Source organism: Lytechinus pictus, chromosome 2, assembly GCF_037042905.1.
Source record: "Lytechinus pictus isolate F3 Inbred chromosome 2, Lp3.0, whole genome shotgun sequence".
Classification (NCBI taxonomy): Eukaryota; Metazoa; Echinodermata; class Echinoidea; order Temnopleuroida; family Toxopneustidae; genus Lytechinus; species Lytechinus pictus.
Genome location: NC_087246.1, coordinates 62,546,015 through 62,572,281, shown reverse-complemented (window position 1 = coordinate 62,572,281; position 26,267 = coordinate 62,546,015). Strand labels below are relative to the sequence as shown.

Genomic DNA, 26,267 nt, shown 5'->3' with positions numbered 1-26,267 from the left:
AAATTAAATTAAAATCTGATGCTTAGATAAAAAGACAGTAAGTCAAATCTAGCCAAGAGCAAGAGAGGGAGAGAAGGCAATCTACACGTAAATGGGCCTCCCTAGCCATCTGATGATATACCAGAGACTATAATTTGTATTCTTTATTGTAAAAAAAGCCCTGAAACCAATTTATTTTACCCCTGCATACCCGTGGCAAGACATAGGGCAATATTTCAACTATAGAAACAAACCTGGTTACAACCCTACTTATTGTTGTAATCATTACCTTCCTAAGATATCATTGAACCTCGGATCCAGTTCAATCTGATACTTGTCCAGGTACTCATAGAGCTCGTCTGTGCCAAGGACTTTGGTAATCCTCACAAGTTGGTCATAGTTGTCGTGGCCGTGGAAGAAAGGTTCCTTGCGGAATATCATACTCGCTAGCATACAGCCCAGACTCCACATGTCTAGTGAGTAGTCGTACAGCTGAGGAGAAATAATACAGATTGAGACAATGGTTGTTGATGGTTTTCTTTACAATTAATGCCCTAAACACCAACATGTGAAAATAATATACTAACATTTGTGCAAGGTGGTCCATTTTGCCTTATTTTTGTATTATTTCCAGTTAGGCTATACCCAATTTGTCTAATATCTACATCACTTCATACGATTGGATTATTTGTTCATGAACCAAATAGAAGACCAAGTGGAAATCGAGACCATCTGGGCATTAGACTAAACGAGGCATAGACTAACGAGGGATTAAACTATGTCTAGTGTTAGACCAAACTGAAATTTGGCCAAAATGATAGTAGACCAATTGGGTTAAGCCCATGTGGTATCAGATGATCAGACTATCTGAAAATTAGACCAACCAAAAAGTGAGAGTAAACCTTTTAGGTTACCTGGTAGTCGACTAGGAGTTCTGGACCTTTGAAATATCTTGATGCTACTCTGACATTGTACTCTTGGCCAGGATGGTAGAATTCTGCTAAACCCCAGTCTATCAAACGTAGCTAAATGGACAGAAAGAAATATGAATACATTCTCAACATTAAATGGTTACTTCAAAAGTAAGAAGTGAGTTTCCAAGTATTAGTGTTATCGAGAATTTTTTTTAAACCTCTGTTTGTGCGTTTACTGTGTACTAAGTCAATTGGACAAGAAATGAGTCACCAGCACTCACGAAATAAACAGCAGTGAAAGGAAAGGTGAAATATTCAACAATAATGCAGAAATAGTCATAATTGGCTATGTACGATCCATCTGCTTCCTGGTCAATTGACACAATTAGAAACTGCATAATGCTTTGGGAAGAACATACATGTACATCATTGCTTAATATAATCTAGGCACAATCATAGAATGTATTACCTTCTTATTTATGTAAATTGATCTAAAATCTCTATTTCAGATACACTTAGAAGGGAAATTACTCTACAAAATGACAACCCTTCCCTTCAATGAAATCAAAATGAAATGAATAAATAAACAAAATTGAATCATATTTAAGATATTTAAAAAAAAATTGTTTTAAAAAAAGGAAAGACTTCGTTTTTTACAAATCTATTTTAATGCCATTTCCATTGATTTGATTTATTTTGTTTTATATTTATCTGATTTTTCAAATCAACTTGATGATGTTGCTTGGGTGGACTAGGTCATAACGATAAATTCCTGGTGGGTGTTTCACAAAGAATTAAAAATGACTTAAGAGTCGCACTTAAATGCAGACGCGTACATGATATGCAATGCGCAATCTTATTGATCAATATGCATAAGTTTGTGTCCTCTTGGCATGATCTGACTAATGTGGTCATGCCTTTTATCCCGCACGCAACTAGACATTTAAGTGCGACTCTAAGTCATACTTAATCTTTGTGAAACACCCCCAGTTCTGGTAACGATCTCAAAATGAGTTCGAACAGAAATTATGTGAATGGCTACATGGAAGAAAATGTGTAATTGCTGAGAAATGAGAAAAAAATAACAAGGCATTCCATCAAAAGTCAGCTATTTCTCCAAGTAACATTAATAAACTGTCCCACATATGATTTCCTGTGTAAGTGATCATAAGTGTTGTCAGTTTTCAGCTAAGATTTCATGATGTCACAAAGATAAGTTCATGTTAGTGTATCAGATCTAGATCTATAACAAGAGAGTGACAATTAATCTTAATTTTAAAGACTTTCTCATGAATGAAATAAATGTTTGCTGCAACTACATTCATTTACCTTTCATAAAAAAATCAGAACATATTTGTTCACATACCAAAAAATGATGAATGGGGGTGTACATGCATGTGTACACATCTTGCAAACATTCATGTATGCACATTTTATGACATGAAGAAACAGCTTTAATAGAGTTGAAATTACCAAGAATGAATTACAGCAACTTTCAAGACCGAAATGTTAAATTACTTTCTGTACCCAAATATACTGTTCATATAGTTTTGAAATGCACCCACATACTATAACTGTTAGCTGTCATTTAGAATGATGAAGTAGTTAATCATGGTAGACAAATCTACTTCCTAACAAAAACATCTGTCAAAAGTGAGGCATTAATTTATATATATGAAAAAAAAAACCTGGGCTTAGTTTACAACCGAGGATGAAAAATAGAGTATTGATAGCAAGGTCAAATGAATAGTACTGATTTGTATGCTGGCTCTACACTATATTGGAATGTACACATGTAAAGGGAATCAACCATTTTCAAATTGGTATTGCATATGTGTTGGAATTACTGGCCAGAAGGGAAACTTGAGGAAACTGGTGACTTAACTTTAATAATATTTATAGTACTATAAAATGTTTAACTAATTATACAAATGGGTCTACATGTAACACCATACACTTTTTTACACTAAAAAGCGCAATCATAGTATACGTCTATACGAGCAAATGATTTCACTCTATTTTTTCAATACTGATTACACATGAAAAATCAGCTGTCTGACATATCAATTTTGGTTGGGGAGAAGGAAGGAACTGGCTGTTTTGAGGAATAATAACACTGAATCTTTCTTGATAAATACTTTGTTTACAACTGTCTTCCGAATGTGTCAATTTCCCTGCAAAAATTGCTTGAATTATCACATGATACTATTGATAATAACCTTTCAACAAAAAATTAAGTGGAGGTGAACACTAACTAGGTATTGAAGTGTGGATTCTAAGCACATGTTTACGTCAGCACAATCCCATTCCAGTCAACTCCAGCATCATTAAAACATAAGGTTCAATGATGAGGACAAAGAGAAAGAAAGATGGTTGGGGGAATAGTCTGCAAGCACAGACTCAAATTTGACACTTTAAACAATTATACCATGTCTAGAGTGAACTCCAAACTCTCCCTGAGGCAGCCACAGTACATACATGTAGTGAATGTAGTCTCACTACATATACTTCAGACTCTGTAACGTGCGATATGCTATTGCGAAAACCAAAGGTCTATGCCTGTAGACTAGTTGGAGGCAGTGGGATGGGAATCAGTCATAGAAGGCAGATAAGAGATAAGAAAAAGAGAGGGAGAGAGAAGGGTGGAGGAGGGGGTAGACAGCTACAATCTTTAGTGGTGGGAGGAACAGATAAAAAGAGAGTGATTGGCACAGATGCAATGCATAGAATAGTGCTTCATGACTGAAACACCATACTCCAAAATTTAATTCTAATATTGAAGGTGGGAATTGAACTTAAATCCAAATTTGACCCCAAACTAGAGGCTCAAACACAATTCATCAATTTCAAATGGAAGAGAAAAAATGGGAATATATGTCAATGACAAAAGGTGAAAGAAAATGTAGGAGTATTGAACAGAAAGCTGCACAGTTTAACACCCTCATTAAACCCTTCATAACACATAATCATTTTAGAAAAAACATAACACATAAATAATCTTTTTAGAAAAAATTAAAGGGGTGCTCCCGGCAGAAAATAATATGATTCGAACAGATAAAGAAAAATCAGACAAACAAAACACTGATAATTTGATTAAAATCGGACAAGGAATAATAAAGTTATGGCATTTCAAAAATTTGCATCATTCCGCTGAAACAGTTCTAGGCATGTCTTCATGAATATTCAATGAGTAAACTGATGTCATACCCCCATTTGTTCTTTGGTATTTTAATATACAAAGTTGGGTTTATTCATATTTTTTCCTTCAAAAACTAATAATTTGAAATAACAACTGATCTATTGCATTACATATTCATTGCTGCAACTAAGTTCATTACAACTGCGACATATCATTCTTAAATGTATGAAAAAATGAAACAATTATGATTTCCTTTAATAACATAAGGAAAAGGAAAGTGGGGATGTGACATCATCAGCTCACTTAATAAATGTTCAAGACAACATGCATATAACTGTTTTGAGTGTTCCAAAGAATATTGCTAAACTTTAAAATTTAATTACTTTGCTATTTGTTATCAGATTTTGATGAAATTTTCAAAATTTTGCTTGGTGAATTTTACTCTATTCAATTAGATATAAATATTTTCAGCCCTGAGTACCCCTTCAAACATGTCTTCTACACTGATACTCACCCGTCTGTTTTCATGATCTATCATGACGTTGTGTGGTTTGACATCACGATGCATGATACCCATACTGTGACTGTAATCTAAAGCCTGTTAACATAAATTGAAAATCACCTTTTAAAATCTGGAATTGCAAAAAAAAAATTAATAGAATTTCCCTCCAAAGTGCGATGCTCTTCAAATATGCAGACATAAGAACCAGTTTGCTCACTTCAGTTGTTGCTAAGAACTTATAAACCCAATTATGTTTATATTGATGCTCTTAAAGACATGTCATGTGCATTCTGCATAAAAGGGTTTTTCCCTACAGGAGTTTAGTTCCAAAAGGATCAACATCTACTCTCAATGAAAACCGATTTATAAGTATCAGAATATTATTCAGGTACTTGTATTCGAACAAAAGATTTAACCTCAATCTTGAAAGCAACCATGAAAGATGCACTTTCTAATATTTAATAGCGGTGAGTTGGCTCAGTGGGTAGAGCGTCCGTCTCACAACAAAAACGTCGGGAGTTCAAACCCCGGCCATGTCAGACCAAAGACATAAAATGATGTGAGATGCTGCTACCCTGTTTGGCGTTTAACATTTAAGGGATAGAGCCTCGTCGATATGGAGCTGCACAATGGCCACCGGGCTCGCGAAATATTGGGCAAAATTAATTTTCGGAATGTTTCTATTCTCAGATTTCTATTTCGAACAATAAATATTGAATTTTTATATTGCCTTTCCGTAGACACATTTCAAGCTATTTCATTGACTTTGACAAAACAATGATATAGATTTATGAAAGAACCAACTGGCTCATATTCTCAAGAGGTTTCATTTGTACCATGGTGAAAAACCATGGACTGTGCAGATTTCTTGTATTATTGCCCATCAATTATGCACCGTGCCAAAAGCTTGCATTTGTAATTGGATTTTTCTCAAATAAGTGTGATTATGAACAAAAATCTGTATAGTCAATGGTTTTATACCATGGTACATTGAAACTACTTTTGAGAATATGGCCCAATAAGTTTGGGGAACCATCCACTTAATCGTAAAACTGTCCAACAAGATTGACATGATTTTAAAATTCTAATGATCATAAAGCATAAAAACAGAATTTCTTACCTTTAGAAGTTCAAACAGGTAGTACCTGATTTCATAGTCTTTTAACGTTTGGTAAAGTTGCTGAATGGGTGGAACATATGGAGAAAGAGAGGGGAGGGGGATTATTTCTTAATCTATAATCTACACTCACGAAACTATTAAAGTATGAACATACCTGAAGTATTGCATATATGTCAAATATTTAATTTATACATTGTGCTCCAGAATAATGATGGAAATTCTTGAGTTAAAGTAATCACAGATCCTACCCACAAGAAAAAACCTATTTCTAATCTCAAACTTGATCAGCAAAAGCATGTCAGGAAATGAGATGTGCTACTACGAATTCCACTTAAATATTCATGTATACATCCACGCTCGCTGTATTAATTATCTGTAATGTCATAGATGGTAAAATGGGAGACCTGAAATATTTCACAGAGAAGGGGGAAAAAAAACATTCACATGTCATTCTAATTATAGTTCCATTGTTTTTACTGAGGTGCAAATGAGGGACCTAAATTTAGAAACTCCTGTCTGTGCAAGTGAGTTTATGGGCAAACAACATGAAAAAGATCTAATCTTAATAATATAGTTCCATTCATTTCCGCTTGACAAAAATAAAAGGGGAAACAAAGTAAATGAAAATATGTAGCAAAACACTACTATTAATGGAGTCATCGTTGTGTGAAGGGGGACCTGTCAACCTAGAAATGGGCCTATGTTTACCCATGAATTTGTTTTATTCGGTTGGTACAGTTAAAGGACAAGTCCACCCTAACAAAAAGTTGATTTGAATAAAAAGATGAAATAAAAAATCCAACGAGCATAGCACTGAAAATTTCATCAAAATCGGATGTAAAATAAGAAAGTTATGATATTTTAAAGTTTCGCTTAATTAAAAAAAAAACAGTTATATGCACATCCTTGCCGGTATGCAAATGAGGAGACTGATGGCATCATCCACTCACTATTTCTTTTGTATTTTATTAAATGAAATCCTGAATATTCTAATTTTCACCTCTTTGTCAAGTGAAACAAAGATTAATTCCTCCCTGAACATATGGAATTAAAATTATTTTAATACAATATGGGTCGGTCAAGTTGGCCCTTGTTGTCAAATCTGTAAAAAAATTTATAATACAGACAATAAAAAACAAAAGAAATAGTGACAAGTGAGAAGAGTGATATCATCGACTCTCTCATTTTCATGTCACTAAGTTGTGCATATAACCGTTTTGTGAAAAATAAGCGAAACTTTAAAATGCCATAACTTTCTTATTTTACATCCGATTTTGATCAAATTTTCAGCATTATACTGGCTTGATTTTTCTCCATTTATTAAAATCAACATTTTTCTGGGATGGACTTGACCTTTAAAAAGCATTTAGTAAAAATCTCATTAAAACATATGTATATGATTTTTCCTATGAAAATTCATTGCCTGTCAGTTTTAGAATGCATAAACAAAGGTGTTCCATATACATCTATGCGCACCCACTAATCTAAAAAAAAATTGAGGCGTTTACTTAAAATGCCCGATATTCAACATATTCACCATTTTGACTTGATTTTCACCTGTCTCTGATAACGATCTTGCACATAGTGTATACGTGGGTAAAGAGCCCTGCACCGACTTACATGACCCTTTTTAATGCAATAAAATTCTTTATCAATATCAGTGTAATAACATTTTTGTGCTCGTACATGTGTACATGTATGTGGGCTAACATCTTGGCAATATAATCGCAAGTTGTATGAATTTCCGAGATATGGTGCTGACTTGTCACTTCATCTTTGAAAATCAATACCAAGAATTGTACTTTACTAATCTATTTCTTCTTTTAATGATACTATTTAATATTGGGAGAGGTGGTGGTTTGGTATAACTTTGTCAGCTAGAATGAAAATAATGTTAGATCATTAATTACCAGCACAGGTAACATTTTTAACCAAAATTAGTTTAGAAAAGGCTAAAACGTGCAAATACATAGCGAGTATAGTACGGGGATACTCTCATATGAAAGAACCAATGAGATTTCTGTTTTTACTGATCTGTATGTGATCAGTGCCCATTCTATGAGGGAAATTCCAGACAACATTACTTATTTTACTAAAAAGTAACTCTCTAATGTGAGTGGAATGTCTAACGATGTCTCGAATTGACTACCATGAATTTAGACAAAATGAAACCACTTTCAATTGGTTTTATGCCATTATTACTAATGCTACCACTACTCATAATAACTTTTAATAAACTGGTTTTATCAACTGAAACATGCAAGTAGCTGATAAGACTTAAAAAAAAGGAAAATAACAGAAATTTTCTCAAGAGTTGTTCGGGTATCCTTACCTTGAAATCTGTGTTGTTGACATACTCGAATATAAGAGCTGGCGTCCGGGACTGGGTGAATGAAAATAGGGGACAAATAGAAATCTTCAGTTATATTTTTCTATACCAAAACTAAATGTAATACAGTAAGTACCAGACTATTATGTACCTCCACTATTGACCAAGTTATGGCCTTAAGTGGGTTAATTTAAGGCCTGTTATGAACCTTATATAAAAATGTTGTCTTAAACCAAAAAAATTAATTAAATGAAAAAAAAAATGGCCATGTCATCCTAATTTACAGTTGGTTTACTTTGGTTTTATTTTTGCAACTACATTGCTGCAGATGAATACAAAAACTATAAAAACAAATTTCAAACTAGAGTATTTTCAATCTATTGAATAGAACCTACTACTGTTGATAGATCACAAACAAAAATCCTTTCAAATTACAAATAACACATACTAGTAGTTCACAATTGTACAAGATTTTTTTATTTTTTTAAACAGTCAAGAGTCCCACCCTTTTGTAATTATTATTTACAATGTGTGTGTATGAATTTTCTTGAGAGTTACTTCAATGGGAATTCCGTCTTACGTGGAAGGAAAAAAAAATAACCACAGAGAGCAACAGTGCTGTAGGCCAAGGGGGGGGGGGCTAATTAGTATAAATGTGTATGTGCCACATTGAGACCCCCATTTTCTGCCTAAATTTCCATTCCAAAGCATCACCAATATAGAAATCCATTTATAAATTGTGGTTCCAGTGCGCTACCATAGCCGCTACCTTGTACGATATAATGAGTTCTGGAAACCCCAATTTTTAATGTGGTCAGTTCCAGAGCATTGCATTTTTTAGCAATCGTTTATCCACGAGAAGTTCCAGAGACCCTCATTTTAAGACCAAGATTTAGTTCCAGAGCCCCCTATTAACGACTTTGGTGTGGCACAAAGGTATCATTTTATAATTCGAGTCGCCCCCCCCCCCCCTCGGCTGTGAGTTTAAAAAAGAATTAGCTTGAAGTTCAATCGCTGTGCATTTATTTCACTCCCTATCACACTGCTGTACATATCACAATTTCATATTGAGGGAATACTTATTGTCTGAGCTGACATGTATGGAATGTGAACGGTAGTACACTGTGTGGGGGTATGTGTGCAGGAATGGGAGAGACTGCATTACATGGTGCACTATTTATGCGTGACAGAGAGAGAGAAAGAGAGATAGAGAGGGAGTGTTACAGTACGCTTGCCTTGGGTTGTGCATTCTGAATAAGATCTTCAGTAGTCAGTACACAATATAATGCCTATTATTGTACATGAGTTTTACTATTAAACAAGATCTCAGCTTATTTTATTCTCAGTATTAACAAAATTGAATTAAGAACTACAGACATGTAAATTGCTCTAATTTGTCATTTGTAAGAGTCTTTATTTTTCTGCTGAAAAGAATTAGCATACAGTGCTACACAAGTCTATTGTACATGCACGTGTATTATATTGTATGGGTTTTAATATCAAGATCTCAACTCCTGTACATTCTCTGCATTTCACTATGAAATTGTATTATGTGTATATTGCTCTATAAATCTGTCAAGCTTAGAAATCCTTCCTTTTGTGTTGCAAAGATTCATGTATACATACAAAAGTCTGTTAAGACTTGCAATTAATTATATGAACAAATGGTACCAATTACATGGGATGGGAAATATATCTATCTTTTTATCAAATGGGTTTATTGTGAACAAATATATTTTTTTCTTCAAGTTTAGATATTCATTTAAAACATACATGTATGATTTATGCTATTTCTTTCTTTTTGTTTGCAAACTATATTCATACAAAAAAAATCACTATGCTTTCTTCTTTTATTTGAATTTCATTTTCATTTCTTTCTTTTTCTTTATGTTGCACTGATTAAACATTGTGTACGATAATTCTTCACAGGAAATCGTTTCTATTAATCAAAGATCAGGCGTCATTTCGGACATTGTAACTTGCCTTCAGGCATGTTACCTACAGTGTAACACAGCACTGGCAAAAATATAAGTGATCACATGACATAACACTTAAAGGGATATATCATAGCAGACAAAACTCACCACTGGATCTTTGACAATGGCTTGTAGTGCTATGATGTTAGGGCCTCCTCTTAGGTTTTCCAGGATCTTGATTTCTCTCTTGATCTTCTTCTTTTTTACAGGCTAAAAGATGAAGGGGTAAAAAGGAAACAAAAATAACAATTAGCGTTTGAGGACAGGAGTGAAATAGCATTGTAAACTTTCACTCTTGCACAAGGGAAATACAAGAATGACTGTGTGAGAGACACTCAAGCTGATGCGACTTGAAAAAATTTAGGGGTAGATAGTACCTCACAGGACGGGGGATACAAAAACAACTCTATTCATCATTTTTTTTAATTTTCACTGTGGAAAATACTTGAGGTTTTACAAAGGCTATATCAGTTTAAGTAATGTATTATTACACGTATATCTATATAAATGCATCCAATGATGATCTATTTAATTTGAAGAAAGCAACGTCAATTCAACAATTGCAATTCAAATTGAAAGTATATTTGCAAACATCATGAAAACTACATGCATGTCTCCAATGGTTACACAATTGCGGAAAGATGAATGTAATAAAAATGAACAAATATAATATTTTCAACAACTGCAATTCCAAGTTCTGATCAGTGCCTATCCTCCAAAGAATCCAAACTCTCAAAAGGGCTGATTATATTATATAATATTATATAGTATATTTTGAAATTACAACTTTAACAGGGCTTCATTTTTGAGGCACGCGATCGTACATGCGCTCCTACCGCACTCGTCAAGCCATAGTCAAGAGCACTAAAACCAGCGCTTCTTGGTTTTTTCTTCGCAACCAGCACAACTGCAGAGCGTCGCTTTCTGACGTGTAACATAAAATTGCATATCGAGTTTTGAACTACGATAATCCAAGGGTACTATTTCTCAAAACACTGCGTGGCACCAGTTATCAACGTAACTTCGATACAGAAAAAATTGTGAATTGTTTTTTTTATATCCATTTTGAAGATAAGATCCTATATTTGCGAAAAAGCAAAGGTCGCAATCTCAGAACAAAACCACAGATTTCTTTATTTTCAGCACATTTTTGGAGACCCCACTTCTTAAATCTGAACTAAGCCGCTGCATGCTCTTGAAATATGGTGCAGATCCCGCAACAATTGTGAAATTTGAATTTTCAGCAAGGATTTTAGGTGAGTGTAGTGCCTGTGTATGTGTTTGGTGTGTCTTGCGGTGAATATTGACTTTACTACCCTGGCACAGATTATGAAATAAGTTGACATGTTGAATTACAGGCGCGTTACATTAATGTTAGCTATGAAGCTGTACAATGCATTATATATTTTCAAAAAATCATTTTCAAGTGAGTTTATATTAAATCAGAAATTGAAATTATGAAAAGAATTACGGTACTGAAACTGAAAGTACCTATTCTATTCAAATTTGATAAACTTCATCCTTCCTTAACCAATTCAATTTGATGGACAGTTGTAAGTTAGAACTAACATCCAGGTCAATGCACAAGACAAAACAAACAGATCTAAATGAACAATTAACAATAAATTAAAACATCATTTAACAATAAAAATGAATAGTAATTAAATAAACAATGTTAAGCATTAAATGAAGTTGTAAACAAGCAGGACAAACTGTGATGCGAAGCCATGCTCCTGCAAAAAAGAATGGCTCTAGAAAACTAAAAATCCCTCTGGTAAACCGTAAAATGAAAAATGGCTCTCACAAATTTCTCAAAATAGCTCTCGAGAAAAAAAAAAAGGGAATTTCAACCCTGCCCAGCTCAAAACTGAGCACTAACGTAGCTTCACCGGCCGGAGAGGCGGGGCATGCCAGCTGGTCATCGATCTGGGGTCCTAAAGCTAGCTACGCACTTTGCAAATCATTTTACACACCAACGCAGACGCGTTCAAAATGGGGAAAATACAAATTTAGAGGGTACAAATGAATGTGGGTCAATAAATGGTCTATCGAAAAACACTCAAATAAAAGAAACAGAAAGATAAAAAATATTTCTTTAATTGTCAATAGTGGTCATTTATTTGTGTTTTGCATAAATAATGAATAGGTACAGCATTTCATTCCAATTTTATGGAAAACAGATATTTTAGCAATTTCTATTAAATTGAGCTCCCAAAAGAGCACAGGAGAGTGGTTATAAGAAACTTGATTGAGATACTTGAAAAAGTAAGGAGTACAATTTATGGAGCTCCACCAAATTTAAAATGTGAAGGCCTGCATTATTAAACTAGAATGTGAAAAACAACTTATACATACATATCCACGACTCCACGCTCCTCTGATCATAATGCATGGCTCAAATATACATTATTCAGTCAGGTACAAATCTTCTTTTTTTTCCCTTTCTTCAAGTTTTAGTAAGTATGGCTAAGATAAACTTCCCCCCCCCCCCGATTCCTCAGATGAGTGATTGCTTTGTCACTGGACTTGGTCACCTTGAAAGCCCTTTTTCATATGAATGCAAGGCTGAAAATTGTTTTCCTTGACTCACTGACCAGTTTCCATTCAATTCACCCATGGTACATGTATCTGTATCTCATCTTACAATTCAGTCAAGCTTGAATCAATATTAAAAATAAGAATTAAGGAGTACTACATGTAGGACTTTCATATCCTGGTAAATTTAGGATTACAATATTCAATATCTTTTTTAATATCAGCACAAAGCTTACATAAAAATTAATCTAAGTCCATGTACTATATATAATAAGCCCCCAAACTGTCAAAAGAGCCTCCTATTGAAAGAAAAAATAACGAACATGGCACTTTTAGTCTGCTATATTGTCTGTGATTTTTGTGTGTTCTGACATCAGTTTTCACACAACATTGAAATTTAGCAGAAAAGTGAAATACCCCACTGTGAGTGCATAATATATCCAAATAATGGCTCCATGACATTTGCTCTGGTGACAATTTGTTCCGCTGTAAATTCCACAAATGTAATGACTAACTTCAACCCTGGATTCACTAGAACCTAAACTTAAATGTAACCCTTACCCTAACATAAAACCCTATTGCAACTTTAACCCTAAATCTTTAAATGAAAAAAAAGCCCAGAGCAATTGTTGCTAGAGCAAATGTTGCACCACCCAAATAACATTCACACAAAACTGAAATGGCAGAGAAGTGAAATACTACCCTTCTTAATTGTTGGTGAACTACATGTATTTAAACATTTGAAGTGTTTGCAGGCCTATCAATATGGCAGAATATCTTTATGAAATTCAGATAGCATTCATACTGACTGCATTTTAGGCAAGATTTCTAATACCCCCAACCGAACTGGGACCTCTCATAGTTGTACATACATGTATCTTTTCCATTTCAACTGTATGTCTCTCTGAACCTGTGCTTTGTGTTTGTATCTACTTCAAAAACCTCTCAAATATGCCATCATACAGTAATCGTTACCATCATATATATACCCTGTCAGTACTAATGAGGTGAATGTACAAACATACATGTATGGAGATGAGATCTGCCTGTAATGCACATACTGTACTTGAACTATTGTATTCATAAAGATATACAGTATATCTTAAATCAGTATTAATGCTAGAATTGTAAATACTGTGACACAAAAGTCAATGTTTAATCAACTTCATGTACATGCAAGTGCTTATTTAAAGACAACTAAAACCAATGCATACTTTGAAAGGTCATCAGTCATTTGGGCAAAACGTGTTCCATGGCGTAATGCCGCATCAAAATTCAAAACTAGTTTAAATATTTAAAAAAAATATTTTTTTCTGTTTGCTTCACCAGAATATGGCATTCAGTACTACATGTTCAAACGAGCATGTAGTGCAACGTTAAAAATTTATTTTTTTATTTCCAATTCATCTAATGCCAATTCGTTCAATTGTCGACTCGTCTACTATCATTTAGTCTACCATCAGTTCGTCCACTCACCACATGGTCTTCTTTCATTTAGTCTAATGCCATTCCGTCTAATAACCAGTTGGTCCAATAGCCATTTAGTCCATATACCATTTGCAGACCTCCCAACATTTCAACAACAAAAATCCTAGAATAATTGCAACTGTACGAGGGAGCAGAGCGGTAAGGGCATTTTTTTTTATTTTGGCCCCCAAATGGTTCAATCTGGTGCATACACTTGCATAAAATATATGCGTTTGTTATACAAGCAGGTTTCTCATGTATATCCTTACCTTGAACTAGTAAACAAAACCAAATTGAAAAAAGGTGAAAAGAGTAAAGCAAAAATGTCGATCTAGTGACAATCTAGTATTCAAATCATTCAGATATTAATTTTGATTAGGGCTACCATGAAAATAGTTTGCAGCAATATACTAATAAAATCAATTCGCAAATAGTTCTAGACATTGGGGTCTAGATCTATAACGAATTGAAAGTGGCTGTGAGCGACGAGGTCACCAGAGCGGTGCTCTTGCTACACGCTAGAAATTCATTACTCGCCATACGGCGTGCGTGTGCATACGTGCTATACAACCGTAACCTGCTGAATGAATATGTCTACTGCCCTCTTTCGATAAAGGCATGTACATGTACATTGCTCAAAATCTTATTTTGCAGAAAATAATGGACAATTAGCGGAAAATCCTAAAAGAATAAAAAAAGCGAAAATGTTGGGAGGTCTGCATTTGGTCCAATTAAACCAAAGTGTTAATTGTGCAAAATGAAGGAAAATAAAATGGGTATTAGACCAATATTAGACGAATGGTAATAGACAAACTGGTGATTAGACGAAGTAATGATTGGACCAAATGGTTGTTAAAGAAGAAATGTTGGACGAAATGGCATTAGACTAAATGAAGGTAGACCATGTGGTGAGTGGACGAGTTTGTAGTGGATGAATTGGCAATTTACCATTCACACAATCTAGCTTACTTGGTGGCCCTATATGTGCACCCACAGCACCTTGCAATAGTAGGGCACTCGCCGTGGCATATACATGTACTGGTGATCCAATACAAAAGTGAGAGATGGACTGTAGTCAAATAAACAAAGAGGGCTCACTAAGGAAAATAGGCATTCATTCTCTATCAAGGTGCACAGCCCATACACACATCAATATGCATTACCCGAGTCTTTCGCGCTGCCCGATAGATCCAAGTTTCCCCAATTTTACATCTTGTAATCAGTTCCTTGGACCCCCATTATGTGGTTTCATGAGGTATATGTACACCCCCATCAAAATATTCCACTGTCAAAATCTAATTTGAATGTGGGGGGGGGGTGTTGATTTCACCCTGAACATGTAGAATTACCATCGTTGCAACTTACATTTACTGTAATTCAATAAAATACTCTCTTATTATCAATCTACAAAATTTGAAATACATGTAAGTCTACATGTATTTCATTTCATACAAAAGAAATAAATAAAAAAATAAATAATAAAATGAATTCATTAATCATTATACAAGTTCAGAAACATTCCACAGAAATGGCATAATTGAATAAACTGTCAGAGTAAACTTTACTTTCTATTACTAAAAAAAAAAAAATCATTTTTTCTTTACAAGATGAGCAACTGTAACTTTGAGCACATGTTTCACATTTAGTCCTTAATCTTTCTGGGTATGTTTCTATGTGAATATGTAACTTACTCAAATTACATACCTCTCGTCCAAATTTACGATTCAATTTTAGATTTATCAATGTGAAATGTCATGCCAGTTTCTTTCGAAAAACAATTCATGTAGATCAAGATCAACTCACCTTCAAGATTTTGATCACACACTTTTCATTGCTGGTGATATTAACTGCCTCAAAGACCTCACTGTACTTCCCCCTTCCCAGCTTCCTGACGATCTGATAGTCATCCTGTTGCCTGCAACAGCATTGGAAGAAAAAGAAAAGAACGGCCATTAAGGCAATGATGCAACCCTTGATTGCAGAGGACATGGTCCCTTCCACCCCCACAATGTGTACATGGAGAGGATAAATGACACTACTACAGACAAGTCACAGTGAGCAGGAGTTGGCTCTCATGGACACAGACTGTTCACTCTTAATCGAATAGACATTCATATATCCAGTCTGGAGGCAGGACTGTATCTTGTTCTGTATGTGTTTTAACGACTGGTAGGGTGCCTGCATCTAGTATATCTGAGGAATCTGCATCACAGAGTGATGGGGGTCGACAGGGAGCATCATCAGATGGGGCCATGTTTTGCCTGGGCTTACGGCTCTTGGTTAATTGATCATTGACCTCTGGTCCATCCAGAATGTTAACTGGGTATATGATACATACAGGCTTGTACAGTGCAAAGACACGGGTACAGTCTGAAGTTACCAGTGCTGGCAGAGTTTAATATCACTCACAAGATGGTCCCTGGAAGCATAGCTTTCCTTTAACATGCCTGTTAAATCCAGTGAACTCTAAATATACATCATTTTCTAAATACATCAACACGTATGGATGACATGTGATGTGAGGGCAACGGTGGATAGTAAAAATAGGTAGAGAATAGTATGTAAAGTGTATGATGTCACATAAATGAGTTGGCTACAATCTGACTGACAATGCAAGGGGAAAATAAATCCATCCAGGGGGCTGTTTCATAAAGCTTATCGTAAGATATTAAAGAGCGACTTTAAGAACGACTGGCGATCCTTTCTTGTGGTAAATGATATTGACCATTAAATGTTCATTGGTGATTATTTAGAGCATAAGAAAGGTTCACCAGTTGTTCTTAAAGTCGCTCTTAACATACGAAAAGCTTAATGAAACACTGACACCAACCTGGTAAATGTATTTCTCTTTCTCTTATAACATACACTCATCAAGGGGATAGAATTCCTTGTTTAAAGGTGGTTCAGGTGACTTGTACTGGGGTGGGTGGGACTTACCAGCATGGAAGACAATTCGTTGTGCCGGTGCACCACACTTCCGCACACCTGGCCGGTGCAGAAACGCCCTTAACTGCCCTTCCTGCACCGACTTAACAAATTCAAGATAAGTTTTCCCTTTTTTATCATAAAAATTGAATAGATGAGCACTTCTCTTGCATATTGTAAAGTTGCATCAATCCCTCCCAATTTCAGAATTCTAAATGAAATTTTAGATTTCAATAAAAATCTCTCAATTTGTTCAACTCACAATTCAAAAATCCTGCATCTTTTTTTTCTTCTTTCTTTGGTTTGGAAGGTCAGGGCTCCTTGCGGAAAGTGTAGTGTTTGATAACAATTTAAAAAAAATCAAGCACAAATAAAAAGTTTGTGCTTTTGATTGTTGAAAAACAAGTCATGTTTAATTGTAGTTTTTCCTGAGCACAACAGGCCTCAGAAAAATCTTTAAAATCATGGAAATGGAATTCTCAACTCTCCAGTAAATACATGTAGCTGCTGAGCTTAGAAACCTGGGAAATTATGATTGTCATGTACATGTACTCAAACAGGGCAAAAATAAGCTCTCTAGATAATGTAGTCCTACTGTAGCCTTACTAGCCTACTCCACTTTCAGACACTGATCACATTGATCATGTACATTTGGAACACTTCTACTTCCAAGTAAACAACAAATGACACAGCCTGCTGCAAGTGAGGGGGTTTCCAAGAGACTAACCCCTTTCTTAAAGGTCGGGTAAACAAGGGGAAAGCTGACAGGTGAGATGAGCATATGCACTAAACATGAACTCAGAGAGTACCATTGATTTGACATATTTACAACAGTATCAAGGTCCCATGATATTGTGAAGTTGTGAAGGTATTCAAGGGAGATGCATCGCAAATCACCCCATGAAATTATACAAAATAATTGATTTCATATTACCTTATATTTACAGAATTATTTTGGGAAGGTACAATGTATGCACTGTGCAGAATGATAGAATGAGATGGACCATTATGATCACCATACTGAAGTGAACACCACAAGGGCGTTTCTTCTTTCTTTTTTTTTGGGGGGGGGGTAGTCAAATCTTTCATACATGGAGTTAAAGAGTGCAATGTACATACAATTGACTACAAATAAACATTGAAGGAAAAAAAAAGACTGAAGAAAACATTCTTTAAAAATCATCCTTTTAAACGAGAAAAGAATTAGGGCATAAGTCTTTAATAGAAAAAAAATATAAATATGATAATCCAAAAGAAAACAAATTGGCCTACAATATGGCCTATGTATACAAACACTACCATTGATAGAACAATACAAAAAATCAACACACAAGGATTGATCTACATGTACATGTGATGTACAACCCCTTTTCATACAATAATTGGAGTGGTCTGACATGACATGTACATGTAGCACAAGATAGGAAACATAAAGGAATAATGCCTACATGTACATGTATACATCAGGCACATACATGTAGGTCTTCATACAGTGCTTCCCAGAAAAAACGAAACCGAGATTTAGCGATGATTTATCATAACTTAATCATAGATAAAATGGACAAATGACCTACCAATGTAAAGCTTAGAATCTCCTCTTTCATCTGGTATTACTTAGATTATTCCTCATTCACGCATGATTGAGCAAAAACAATTCGAAGAAAGGATGCCAAAAACTCATTTGGCGAGGGGTATCTGAATTTCAAAGAGAAAATCACATGACTAAAAAGTTCAATATCTTCACTTTTCTTTGATACCTAAATCACAAAAAATGGTCAAGTAGTAAAAAAGTTATGATCCCTCGAAACAATGCTTGTATTTCCATAATTTCATTAAATAAACGTGTTTTCACCGGTTTCCCACAGAAGCTATCGCACGTTAACAAAAGACTTAATGCATGGCTGATCGTCAACAAAACGGAGTGTCGAGTGAGTTTGAACGCTAGTCTGTAAAACCTCTTCATTTTATGAAATTATTGAAATTCAAGGCTTATTTCAAATAACCAGAACTTTTTTATTTCTTGACCATTTTCTGTAATTGAGGTATCAAATAAAAGAGCAGATATTGAACTTTTTAGAAATGTGGTTTTCTTTTTAAAACCCAGATACGGCCCGCCAAGTGACTTTTTGGTATCCCCTTTTCAAATTGTTTTTGCTCACTCATGCGTGAATGAGAAATAATCTAAGTAATTTCAGATGAAAGAGGAGATTCTAAACTTTAAAATGGTAGGTCATTTGTCTATTGTATTTGCGATTAAGTTATGATAAATCATCGCTAAATCTCGGTTTCATTTTTTCTGGGACGCACTGTATATTACCGGTATACATCAAATGCACAACAATGAGTCTCATTGCCTTTTAGCTTCTACATGTACATGTATATGTAAGATCTTTGCTTGGACTTTGGGTATGCTTTGACTCAGATAAGCCATATGATCTTTTAAGTCATCTACCCATGATTAATATTGAAGGCATGCACATAGCTGCGACAGTGAGTATGGCTGGTCGACCCTTGTTACAAATACAATGCTACAAATACCACTGATACTTGCCTCAGTACCATTCATTACATGTTGGGCAGATATTGGAGAATAAAGACAACAACTGAACAGTCATAAGCACACTAACAGAAAGGATACAATCAATTGAACAATAAGTCTGACTGAGAGTCTTCAGCAAAACATGTACACTGAATGTAAATATGAGATACTCTACATGTATTCAGGTTACAAAACAGAGGAGATAAAACATCTACGAGACATACATGCATATTTATGTACAACTTTCCTTATGTGAATTTTTTGAGTAAATATGGACATATTTTAAACAATGACTGGCTGGATAGCAGATAATATTCAATTCACCATGTGGTCAACACACAAATATCTGCAATCCATAAGGCATAATTTCACACAAATTCATTCATTCAATCATGCACATACATACATGTAGATGTTTAGAATACAATTGCTCAACTAGGAAATGAACTGTCAAAACAATTTCATCTTTGTCATCTCAACATTCTTTCTTGGATGGGGAATGCTGGTGGTCATAATCACAACACTGTATAAATAACAGTGCACAAATCTGTATGTTCATGTACATTACATGTACGATTGGCTGTAAAAAGTGTTGTTCTCACAGAAATCAAATTTGGTACAGGTAATACATGTAGGTGTAGTTACAGAGCATTGGTAAAGTACAATGTACAATTATTATTCAACATCTGTCAAATGGGAGACAATCTGAAAGATCATAATAAACAATCTATTTTGAATAATAAATATACATGTGATTTAATATATTTCCCATCCATGTAATTTTCTTTTAGGAACAAAAGTGTGACATGTAGGCCTACGTCTTACACGAAGCAGATTATCTTATTGTTTGTAACAATCATGGGATTTCAAAAGAGATATCTACAATTATTTTTGCCTCTGAGTATCCAAATTTCATCATAACAAAAAATATAGGGGAAATAATAGGGCCTATATAAAATCCCTTGAAATTGTATAATACAGTACAAAATAAAACTGAAAATTTAAATATGAATTTTGCTAATTGATAATCCAACAAAAGATTTATTTGTTAAAGTGTGCAATGTATGCAACGTAGTAACATCACATTATACACATAATGAATCACCTGACTTTTATCATATCAATACTAACTGCTTCGTAGTGATTCTATTCATCTTTTTATCATCCTTTTATCACGGATGTGAATTTGAGAATGGTGTCATTCCTTGGCGACTACCAGACAAGTTTAGAGGCTGACAGGCCAGGTTTTTTAATTACACTGATAAGGGCACCTGGCATTCACCCAGTCAATAATTCTACATGTTCATGTATTGCAGTCTATCTATACAGTGCATCCCACAAAAAGGAAATCTGTTTCAAAGATACATGTAGATTTAACAATTATGTTTTTACCATAATTTGATACTTATGATAAGAGTGGAATCTCATCTTGAATTTTGAACCAACGGCTTAGCATATTGTTCACGCATGGCGGATTACAAACAATAAATATTGGGGCATATCAGAAACATTTTGTGCAGAAACTTGGGTGTGAATCTGAATCCACTCTCTTTTCAGGGATCAGTGAGAGAAACTAAAGAATACAAAAGAAATGCTCATGAGCCAATCGCCAAATAAGCAGTCTTCTTATCACAAACCAATCTTGTTCAATTTTTTTGCGCAAACTGGTTTTGACACTAAAATTTCAAACTCGTCTTGCTCAGTAATTCTTGAAGTGTTTGTCTCATGTTTGATATCAAAATAAAGTAGAATGATTGATTGTATGATGATGTAAATGAAATATCACAATACATTTGGATTTGAAGAAAAAAGACATGGGAATCCCGGTTTCCTTTTTTCTGGGACGCACTGTAGATCTACAGTACACATGTACATGTAGGTGTTCAGTGAAATATGTACATTGTACAATTGTAACAGTAGGGGAAGGTGGGGTAAGTTGTGACACTTTTTGCATTTTGCATGTTAAATTTATATGACTAATAATATTGTAGAAATAAGTACCTAGCCTTTAGATTTGAATCTTGGGAAATATTTTTCACCTATATATAACTTTCTACCCCCACACTGAAAGTCATTGTGACCTTTGAAAAAAAACCGATGTCAAATGGCTCAGCTTGCCCCATCTGTGGGGTAAATTGTGCCACCTTCTGGGGTAAGTTGAGCAACAAAAACTATGTACAAAATTTATGGAGGAAGAACCAGCATGTCAATTTTTCATTTAAAGTCTTTTCACTTGCTAATTCTCTGTAAATACTAACATCCTCTAAAAGTAAAAGAACTGTCATGTGAATTTGCTCCTTTCTGCCTGGATATCAATGGCTTTTTAAGGTTTTTTTTTCAATTATTATTATACATTACCATAAGAATTACTATGGCTCAACTTGCCCCATGTTGGCTGGCTCAAATTACCCCAGTCCTTAACTTAATGCAATATTTTCACATCCACACATTTCTTATGCATCCATCATGTAAAAGACTATGACAAGAATGAGAATCCATACCTGGACTAACAATATTGTTATTATTTCTTTATTATATTTAAATAATGCACTTATCTATTTCACACCCTTTTTTACTTTATTGGCTGAAATTTGTATTTTTCCCTCTCAAAAAATACATTTTATTTCAAAGTTGAAAACAATGTGGTGGGGTTAAGGGTTATGTAATGGGTCATCAATACATGACACCACCACAATGTCTGACTCATTATTGGCCTGGGGGTGGTGGCTCAACTTGCCCCTATGCTCAACTTACCCCACCTTCCCCTATGCATATGATTTCTTATAATTCTGAATCTAAATTGTTAGATTGTACATGCATCTATGATCAATTTAGAAGAAATCTAAATGTAGATAGAATACATGTACATCATTTCTATTTTGTTTCGACCATATCTCATCTTTAATAACTACATGAATTTCTCCCCCCCCCAAAAAAAAAAAAAAAAAAAAAAAATCTTAAATTTGCTATTTTTAAGTCAGGTTTATTGAAACCTCTCCCAAGTTTATTTTCCTCTCAAATGTACTAATCACTGACTCACTATTCCAGTTAATTTTCATGTATCTTTTCAAAAAGTTGAATAATCCATTACGATTGGTCAAATGGAACATGGCTTTAATTATACAGGCAATACATGTAGGTGCGTTAACAGGGGCCATATGAATACATGTAGTTAATAGGAAAGACACTCACTGCTCTGGCTATCATGGACATACATGTACATTGTACAGGTAAAAAAGCGAAGAAATTCAATTGTACTTTACGTGTTACACAAAATGTTATTTTCATGGTATGGATAGTCATATCTTAATTGCAGTGCTTGCTTAGTACGCATGCAGTACATGTAGTGAAGAAGATATGTTGATAGAAAAATAGGGATCCCTGACTTCTATTTTTACTAGGTTTTGATCTTACTGAAAGTTTTGCAGAAAGCAGGCAAGGGGCAGGATGTCCGAAGTGACTCTCTCTACAATACATCTAGATCTACTGAAGATTAAACATAGTGACCAAATGCAATGGACTTTAAGGACTGTAAAACAAGAAAACCGATGGTAAAGCACAACTACATGTATACACTAATACAGTGTAGGTTTACTAGGTTATACCATTTTTCACTAGCATATGCTGGAGGCCTAACTGTTAACTCTAGCTTGGGTAATAATTGATTCATCAAAGATCTACACTACACATAGGTGTAGATCTACACTACACATAGGTGTAGTGTAGCATTTGGCCAATTTTGCATAAAAACATGTACCAGAACTGCTTTAATATTCAGACACATTTGTGGAGAGAAACATTATAGTATACCAACAATTATATACTGGATTATTCAAAGAACATTTTATGTGTTACACAAATATATGCCTATCTTTGCTTTTACATCAATTATTTGCTGGATTTGCTGGAAATGTTCAGTGCTACCGTGTTTTTTTATATGATACCTATCAGCCCCCATTCATACTGAAAAACGAAGATCATCATTTTAAACTATTTAGAATATCACATTTTATTTTACCTGTAAAACCTGCTCAATGATCGTAAACAAAGAGTTAGTACACAGGGAGCAGAATCCTATTGGAGGCAAGTTACCAGCTCCGTTGTTCAAGGCTCTGTGCTGGGCCCCAATCAGTTTTTTGATGTACAGTATGTAAAAGATATGGATATTGGAATCAACATTGACTCAAAAATCAGCAAATTTGCAGAAACCAAGCTTATACATGCTGTACAAACTGACGATGACATACAAGGTATGCAACAGTCGATCAATCACCTCGATAGATGGGCAGCAAAATGGTTGATGAGATTCAACATAGACAACAGGGAAAAAATTATTTTTTTTGGGTGCTCCATTTTCAATTTTTTGTAAAATTTCAAGGGCTCCATTTCTACCTTTCGGGGGCTCTTTTCAAATGATAATTTTTTTGTATTTTGAGGAATACCTGTTCACTTATTAATGAATTATTACTTATTGTTTAATATTGTATGATTTTTTAAGTTATTTTTTTCATGCTTAGAATCGTGGGTGTGTGTGTGTTTGTGTGGGTGTGACTGTGAGTTGAACTTGGATATAAATGAATTCAATATCTAATATCTACTCCATCTATTCCAGTACAATAACCTGTACTTGGCCATGTTATAAAAGGCCCACATACCCTAACTTTTCCTAAAGTTCTTTGAAAACGCAGATCTCCATGAAAATTGCATTTCTCTATGGGGGAGTCTAAATTTGGTGAGAATGAACTCATTAATAACTTAAATATACATGACAAAGTAGAAATCATCAAACTTTATTGGCAGTTTTTAATAATATACCAGAAATGTAAACTCTGTCTGAAACAGAAAATCACCATCATTGAGGCCTTTACTGAGCGAATTGTCCCCCAGAGCTCTGGCAGAGAGACAGAGCTCAGACTGACTAGCTAGTACAAGCGCCAATGCGGGCGTGCATGAGCCTCCCGCCGGCCTTGTAAAATAGATGGAGCTTTGTTTGATGATTTATTGTCTGATTACTCTGATATTTACCTCATCCCCTAGAAAAATAAAACAAATTGGCCCGTATTCTGAAGTCGGGTTTAACTTAAACTCAGGTTTAAAATTGTGGTTTAAGTATGGAGAGCCAATTGTTACATAAATCACAAACAGTAGAGATATCATACTTCAGCTCATTTGGCTCTCAAATCATTCATAATTGTCTAGGAAGTATAAAAAGATTATTGTCTTCACCATCGATGAATCAGGAAAGAGCACAGTAAACATAAGAAACATACAACTTAATAAAAAATTGATACTTTTGGCTTCCCATACTTAAACCACAACTTTAAACCCGAGTTTAAGTTAAACCCAACTTCAGAATACGGGCCATGATTTTTAAGTAATACCGGTAATCAATAAATAAGGTAAGTTATTTTGGATGTTAAAAGGCCGTTTTGAAAAGCAAAGCCGAATGACAACTCACCAATGCGAGGTTACTAGACTCTGGGATTTATTTCCTGTGTAATTCAAATTATTTTATCACAGAATTGTGATATCTGTAGGGGAAAGGTGCATTAGAAATTGCATATGGTGGTAGTCATAATGGACCCCTATACATGCAACCGTTCCCAACCGTTGCGTTTATTTTTTTTCATACCATGTGTATGGAAAAACATGGTACAGAAAAAAAAAACCCAACTTCGGAATTTGAAACTGTGCTCCTCGCTTTTTCAATAATTTCGGGGGCGACATCTATGTCGCCCCCGAAAGCATGATTTTGGGTCATTTCGAGGGCGAATTCGCCCGCCGCCCCCGTGTATTTTTTTCGCTGATAGACAAGTGTGGTGTCATGCATTTTGGATCCAACAACCCTCACCATGTGTATTCACTGAATGGCTCTGCACTAAAAGAAACAGTCGAAGAGAAAGATCTCGAGATTCTTGTCAATAAATCACTATAAGTTGCTTCTCAATGTGCAGCAGCGGCCAAGAGAGGCAATATGGTACTAGGGATGATCAAGCGCAACTTTACATATAAAAACAGACAAGTGATCCTGAAACTGTACAAATCGCTGGTACGTCCACACTTGGACTATGCAATGCAGACTTGGAATCCATACCTAGCAAAGGACAAAAATACTGGAGAAGGTCCAAGCAAGAGCTACGAAAATGATCCCTGATATCCATGATCTATCCTATGAAGACAGGCTTGCCAGATTAAACCTCACTACGTTAGAAAGGAGGATAGAAAGGGGAGACCTCATTTAAACATACCAAATCATTACACAATATAGACAAATCAGACCCGGACAATTATTTCCAGAGAGTAAAGTGTGCCAGAACAAGAGGACACTCTTAAATTTGCCAAGCAACGATCTAGACTGGATATGAGGAAACCCTTTTTTAGCCAAAGGGATGTCAATCAATGGAATAAACTCCCACAGTCCACAGTTGAGGCACCAACACTCCTGCAATTTAAGACACAATTATTTTTAAATGGGCTCTAGTAAGAGCCTCCTTAACCCTGCCACTCTCATCTGTACATCCTCGTCATGAAGACAGTGAGATGTGGCCATCAAGGTAACTTCAAGGTAACTTCAACTTCCATGCATGCATTAGTAATAGTAAGTCTTAATATGGCAATAATACACAAAGAATGGATTCTTCTTGGTTCATGAAACAATTCAAACTACATTATGTAATAATGGTGAATGATGATCGATATATCCCGATGTCAGAGTACAGCCTTTTTAGAAGATAATTTTCACGCCCTTCTAAACTGGCAGAACCACAGTATCTCATGAAGCATATAGTGGTTTTTACCAACAAATTTGCTCTCAGCAAATCAGATGCAAGTATTCCAGTAGC

The 26,267-nt window shown here is 34.9% G+C and overlaps 1 protein-coding gene across 3 annotated transcripts in view; it reads right to left on the bottom strand.

The window, feature by feature from the left end:
* LOC129253831 (casein kinase II subunit alpha-like) overlaps positions 1-15,929 on the bottom strand; it is a 29,730-nt gene extending 13,801 nt beyond the window's left edge. For all 3 annotated transcript variants that reach the window (XR_008583740.2, XM_054892260.2, XM_054892259.2), the window contains exons 1-7: positions 15,765-15,929; positions 10,068-10,169; positions 7,987-8,037; positions 5,655-5,714; positions 4,547-4,630; positions 894-1,004; positions 269-471 (exon numbers count right to left, since the gene is read on the bottom strand). Coding sequence is in view for 2 of the 3 variants with exons in the window: in XM_054892260.2 (XP_054748235.1) it covers positions 269-471; positions 894-1,004; positions 4,547-4,630; positions 5,655-5,714; positions 7,987-8,037; positions 10,068-10,169; positions 15,765-15,914 (761 nt within the window). In the remaining variant the exon portion in view is untranslated. The remainder of the gene's footprint in view (positions 1-268; positions 472-893; positions 1,005-4,546; positions 4,631-5,654; positions 5,715-7,986; positions 8,038-10,067; positions 10,170-15,764) is intronic.
* Positions 15,930-26,267: the final 10,338 nt, after the last annotated feature.